The sequence below is a fragment of the Sinocyclocheilus anshuiensis genome, unplaced genomic scaffold, assembly GCF_001515605.1.
Source record: "Sinocyclocheilus anshuiensis isolate Anshui unplaced genomic scaffold, SAMN03320099.WGS_v1.1 scaffold255, whole genome shotgun sequence".
Classification (NCBI taxonomy): Eukaryota; Metazoa; Chordata; class Actinopteri; order Cypriniformes; family Cyprinidae; genus Sinocyclocheilus; species Sinocyclocheilus anshuiensis.
In genome coordinates, this window is record NW_015549578.1 from 575,562 (window position 1) to 582,072 (window position 6,511).

Here is a 6,511-nt window from a genome sequence, read left to right on the forward strand (position 1 = left end):
ATATAAGACGACCGCGTTTTTTCAGATGTATTTCCAAGAAAAAAACATCGTCTTATATTCGGGTCAATACGGTATACCTAAAAACATGAATTAACGGTTTTTGTCAGACCAGTGTATCTGCAGGATATTTAAGGTCAAATTTAAGACTTTTTTTAAGACCGGCACAAATAAAATTAAAATGACTGTAAAAAGCATGATTTACAGTTCAGATTTGTGAACAATTTCACACACAAAAAAAAAAAAATAATAATTTCAGCCTTTAAACCATTTATTTTTTTAAAGAAAATGGAGTTGAAACTATCAATTATTATATTAATTTAAACAACTATTATCAATCAATTACTATATTAATTAAAGGACATATACATATATTTTACTGTCTTAATTGTTTACATTTTTATAATGAATTATCTTCTTGTCGATTTATCAGTTCACATTTACAACTCCGCGTGTTTGCTGAGTAAGAACATGGGTCGATTTTCACATTGGTTCTGAACAAAAACAGCAGACTGGCTTATTTAAAATGCCCATTCATTCTCTGCCAGCAGGTGGTGCTTTCGGAATGGCAGAAATCAAGCGGTTTCTCCGGTAATCAGTAGCCCCTCACTGCAGAACACAAGATCCAGGGGGCGTGGTTGGATCCACATCTAGGGGGTGGAGACTGGTAGGTTTCGGGGTGGAGATGGGTGGGTTTAGGGATCAGGGGGTGGGAGATGGGTAGGTTTAGGTATATGTAAGGTGGGAGGAGTTGGATCTGGATCCAACCACGCCCCCTGGATCTTGTGTTCTACAGTGAGGACCATCTCCCGGTAATGGCAGTACACAAAGCAGCGCAGCACCTGACTTTGAAACGTGCAGTGCTCATATTTATTTAATGAAATCACAGCCTTTTGAAGTTTAATCATCACATTAAGCCATATTGCAATTCTTGTCTTTCAGTCCCCAAATTTAAGACCTTCTGAAATCATAATTAAGTTTCTTGTACCATTTAAGACTTTTTATGGCCTTAAATTTGAATCAACTATATGTAAGACTTTTTAAGGACCCCTCAACTTTCCTAATTTTTGAGAATGCCTTTGTTTTTCACTCAATGAAAGTTTCATCTGTCTGTGCGCCGCTTTCTGCTATCTTCACTGCACGCACGACTGCATGTCTGAACGTAGCAACAGTTAAAGGGATAGTTCACCTTCAGTTGCTGGTCCCCATTGACTATCATAGTATGGGAAAAAAAACCACTATGCAAGTCAATGGGGACCAGCAACTGAACGTGAACTATCCCTTTAACTGTAGAAGCAACTCGTGGCGCCGTAGGATCGAAACAGCTCTACTGAGCTGACCTTGATGTGCTTGATATAAATTTTATTTTATTAGAAAACAGCATTTGGCATTTATTTATTTCATTATATCAAAAGCTGTCGCAGTCCGGATGGATGCATCTCGCGGTCCAGATTCGGACCAGAGGCCGCCAGCTGGCGACCCCTGTTCTAGACTGTGAAGTAATTTTCTATGCTAAAATCACTATGAACCTTAAGCAGTGACGGATCTTTTTTTTTCTGTACTGTGACATACTTGTTGATCGGATGGAGGCAGATTTGATTGTAAGAAAGGGGAGGCGTTTAAGTGGACTAAGTCTGGCATATACCTAGGCCTGTCACGATAACAACTTTTTGTTGTGCGATATATTGCCCCAGAAATAATTGCGATAAGCGATATTATTGTCATTTTAAAGACCATTTTATGCCACTGAATATATAATCATAATGTAACAGCATAATAATGCAAGAAGGCCTACACACTTCCAAATGACATCAAACTTTTAATTTTTAAGAATGTTTAGATCATGGAAATTATCAAAATATTAGATTCCTTTAAAAACTGAATAAATAGTAAATAAACATTTTCTAACAAAAAGTGCAAAGTAACAAGTAGAAAAAAAGCATTTTTAAATTTGAACTAGCACCTCATGACTATACCAAATGCAAGAAGGCCTACACACTTCCAAATGACATCAAACTTTAAATTTTTAAGAATATTTAGATCATGGAAATGATCAAAATATTAGATTCCTTTAAAAACTGAATAAATAGTAAATAAACATTTTCTAACAAAAAGTGCAAAGTAACAAGTAGAAAAAAAGAAATATATATATATATATATATATATATATATACACACACACAACAAATTAAACATCCGGATGGATTACAGTAAATATATATATATATATATATATATATATATTTAAATAATAATAACAACAACAAAATTACTTAAATTAAAATAAAACAAATTCAAAATATAAAAGCATCTTTGATATACAAATAATACTAAAATAACACTAGTGTAGTGTATACTTGCCTACGATTTTGCTGTCTTCTCTTTCTAAGTACTTAGCCCACATCTTTTTCCCTTTTTCCTCATCACTAAAGAAAATTAACAAGACATATAAATCATGAAATCACACTCACAACATGTCATTTAAGGACTACCCACACTGAGGAAAATAAGGACAGTACACTTACGGCAAGTGATCAAAGTCTTCCATGTTTCCCCGAGGCCGGACTGTGACCCTGTTCACTTCGTTGTGCAGGCCATCTAGCAGGAAACGCAGAAACTCCTGAGCATCCTGTTGACTTGAGAGATAACATAAACATCTCAATACATAACACAACCACAGCCAGCTACTGATAATCAGGCAATTATATTCATGTATTGGTCGATAACCTGATAAATGTGACCCGTGCTGGCAAAATGAGTCGGAAAGAAAAGAATTGGAGGAAAAGATGCAACGTTGCTCTGTGATTTTGCTTTGGAACGTGCTGACTCTATCGACTTCAAACAGGTGTAGCTAGGTCATTTTTCGTCCGATTCCAATAAATCATACATCATTCTGAAGGTCTTTTAATGGAGAATGTGAACACAAAAATAACTCCTGTTTGAAAATTTGCTCATTGTGACTCATTTTGCCAGCACAGGTCACAAATATTCAATTAAAACGACATACTATTTAATATTTTCTGAATTTAAAATATTCGATGTGAGTGGTGCTTGTCTGTGCAAAACCTGCTGCTATGATACTAAGATGGCCACTTTTGATTATTGCGACAGGCCTACATATACCAGAGAGAAATTTCACCAGAAGATCCAGTTATGGTATTTGAATGAAAAATTCTAAGGTCAAACATTGTTTAAACAAAACATATGCATGGATGAATCTTTCACAATAAGAGCTATAACGTTTCATGCCAAGTACAGCTGCACATTCACTCTAGGACTGAAATGGCAGATTCTTGGTCTGTCTTTACTCACTGCTTCTGTCAGAGGCGAACTCCCTGAGATCCAGGTCTTTCATTGGGAAGTTGACAAAAGTGGACAGTTTGCTGGTTCTGACGCGGGCTTCCGAGAAGCGCTTCAGATCTGAACAAGTCAAGCAGTTAAGGAGAAGAGACTTGGCACACAGCTGACCTCAGAGAGACCCGTCACTTCAGGCTTCAACCTAAGCCATCAGCACATTCCTGCACACATAAACAGTGTCCCGATCTTATCTGTGCTTACTGTCAACAAACGCACCGATGCCCCAAGTGACATCAAGAGATCAGACGGCATTGGAAAAGGATACGAAGAACTAGTATTTTAGGAAACTTCTGAACTGTAAATTTCTTTGTACATCGTCTTCTGGCTTTGCACCTGTAACATGTCTGGATGAAAGAAAACAGAGAAGAACAATTAGATGTTTCGGTACATATAAATTTCCACATTATTAAAATGGCAGGAATGAATGAAATGAATTACCGGCTTCTCGTCCCCATCCAGCACATCTTCTTTAGTAAACAGTCGCATGCAGTCCATTAGGCTCACCTCTCCATAGCCCTTCTAGGCAGAGGAACACCATTAACACCCACTCATTTCTCCAAATGTCCTAAGTGTGCATTATAAAGCCTGCATGTACATGCACATGTCAATGAACTGACCTTGGCGATAGGTAAGGAAAGATCCCAGAAGGGATCGAACACAGTGGAACAATAGCCACATTCACTGCAGGTCAAAGAGCTCTTCAGCTGGCCTACAAACAGATCTGAGGACAGACAGAGGCACGGCAGAATTATGTTTAGTAATGGAGCACAATGGTAACCCAAAGCTCTCGGATCTGTGTATATTGCAGTGTATATTGTTAGATGAAACTATTCAAAATAATTTTTGTTATTCGAAATAATGCTGAAATAAAATATAAATATTGCACGGAAAACTTAAACTTATATGAATATTAGAAATGTTTCCTTGGTTTATGTTCAAATAATCAGGCAATTATATTCATGTATTGGTCGATAACCTGATAAATGTGACCCGTGCTGGCAAAATGAGTCGGAAAGAAAAGAATTGGAGGAAAAGATGCAACGTTGCTCTGTGATTTTGCTTTGGAACGTGCTGACTCTATCGACTTCAAACAGGTGTAGCTCGGTCATTTTTCATCCGATTCCAATAAATCATACATCATTCTGAAGGTCTTTTAATGGAGAATGTGAACACAAAAATAACTCGTTTGAAAATTTGCTCATTGTGACTCATTTTGCCAGCAGAGGTCACAAATATTCAATTAAAACGACATACTATTTAATATTTTCTGAATTTAAAATATTCGATGTGAGTGGTGCTTGTCTGTGCAAAACCTGCTGCTATGATACTAAGATGGCCACTTTGAACAGAATAAAACTGCATGTAGGCTGAGACTTACTTGTAGCCCACAAATCTGGGGGCGTATCTCTGAATCTGTGTTTTGAACTCAGAGGGGCTGACAGCTTCACTGCTTGAAGAAGTCCACATTGTCTGGATAAGCTTGGCAAACTCTGAAGTCATGACAAAGAGAGGCTTTCAGTAAGGTTTGTGGTTTATCAGAGAGAAGCAGTGACCACTGTGAAACCTGCAAGAGTTGTGTGGTGCGAGCGCACTCACCTTCCATGAGAGCAGTGTTTGTGCGGTTGTTGTTGTTGAGGTCTCGGCGGTGGTAGTTGTGAAGACAGTAGTCTCGCAGGCTCTGTGTGTTGCTAAGACACTGGAGGATGGAGTTCATAAAACACTAGCGAGGGAAAGAGGCACAAAGAAGGAGAAACATTTCGATTTATATTGGGCTGGTAATTGATTAAAAATTTTAAAAATGAATTTAATTCATTTAAATAAAAAAAATAAATGAATAAATTACATGACATACTGATTATTTAATAAAATATAAATCTTCATTTTCTAAGCCCCCATATTAAACACTAAATAGACAAAACAGCAAAGAGCAGGATAAAACATGATATGATTTTATATGATTAAATACAATTGTATTTTTTGACCAAATGTATTTAATATTTATATATGTAATTAAATTATGTATTTAAAATTTATATAAATATTTATCTACAAAAATGACACTGTGTATATGCTTACTAAGCAAAAATTAGAAAAGCAAAGGTAGCCACAAAACAAGTGACGCCTTAGTCTAGAGTTTCACAGCAGCAGACTTGACTGCGATGTGTAAGAGTTTATTTTTGGACTATACACATACTGTTGCTTGGCAAAAGCAAGTTAAGTGAGTGCGAGAGTGAAGAGACATCATGAAAAATAATCCTGCCAAATGGAAATAAACAGAGGAATGTGAAAGCGATATAAAAACATTTCTGCTTCTTGCTGCTTAGTTGTGTCAACCAGATACTGTGAGATTTGACAGTTTTGATCTATTTCTAGCATGTTGGATGTGCTGTATGCACATAGTATAAATATATACTATATGACAAAAAATGTGTGAATGAGGACAGTGGTCAACAGCGAAGACTTTACACACTTCACTGAAGATATGTTTAGGGTTGGGCGATGTCTACCAAATTGGCATCGGACGATGTCTGCAGTGAAACATCGTGATGGACGATGACATCTAATCTTGTCAAATGTGTGGTAAGTACTGCCACTCCATAGTATAGAGTCCTTGTGATTGCGAATCTCGAAAGTGAAAGTAAAATGAGAGCGCGCAATCGAAAGCGGTTTCAATAGCGGCTCCCTGATGCCCGCAATTTATATACAATCACCTATACTTATCCAACGATATAATTGCGAGAAAAAGTATTCAAATATTTTTTTATCCTCCCATCTCGTAGGCTATTTATTCCCTTTAGGGTTTCCGTAGTACACTTCATTTCCTTTCCGAACACGGAACTGGGATGTGGCGAATTGCGGGAGAGGGGGTGGGGTGGGGGGGGATCAAGATGCCAGCTTAACATCGTGATGTCTGTCAGCCATCGGCGATGGACGATGGCATCGTTTATCGGCCCAACCCTAGATATGATGTATGATTTTTTATTGATTCGCCTGGTATGTGTGAACATGGGAATTATAGATATCACATTCTAGAGGTGAAGTGTCATTTCTGCATCATAAGCAGAACCACCACATCTCCCACTGTTGGAGAAACAGGTACAGTGCCTTGCGAAAATATTCATACCCCTTCATTTTTTTCACGTTTTGTTATGTTGCT

The 6,511-nt window shown here is 37.4% G+C and overlaps 1 protein-coding gene across 1 annotated transcript in view; it reads right to left on the reverse strand.

The window, feature by feature from the left end:
* Positions 1 to 6,511, reverse strand: part of LOC107657545 (ubiquitin carboxyl-terminal hydrolase 2-like) — a gene marked incomplete at its 5' end in the record, with an annotated part of 11,332 nt that overhangs the window by 3,264 nt on the left and 1,557 nt on the right. The window contains 4 exons of the mRNA XM_016445683.1: positions 2,359 to 2,423; positions 2,523 to 2,633; positions 4,733 to 4,844; positions 4,951 to 5,074. Of these exons, the coding sequence (XP_016301169.1) occupies positions 2,359 to 2,423; positions 2,523 to 2,633; positions 4,733 to 4,844; positions 4,951 to 5,074 (412 nt within the window). The remainder of the gene's footprint in view (positions 1 to 2,358; positions 2,424 to 2,522; positions 2,634 to 4,732; positions 4,845 to 4,950; positions 5,075 to 6,511) is intronic.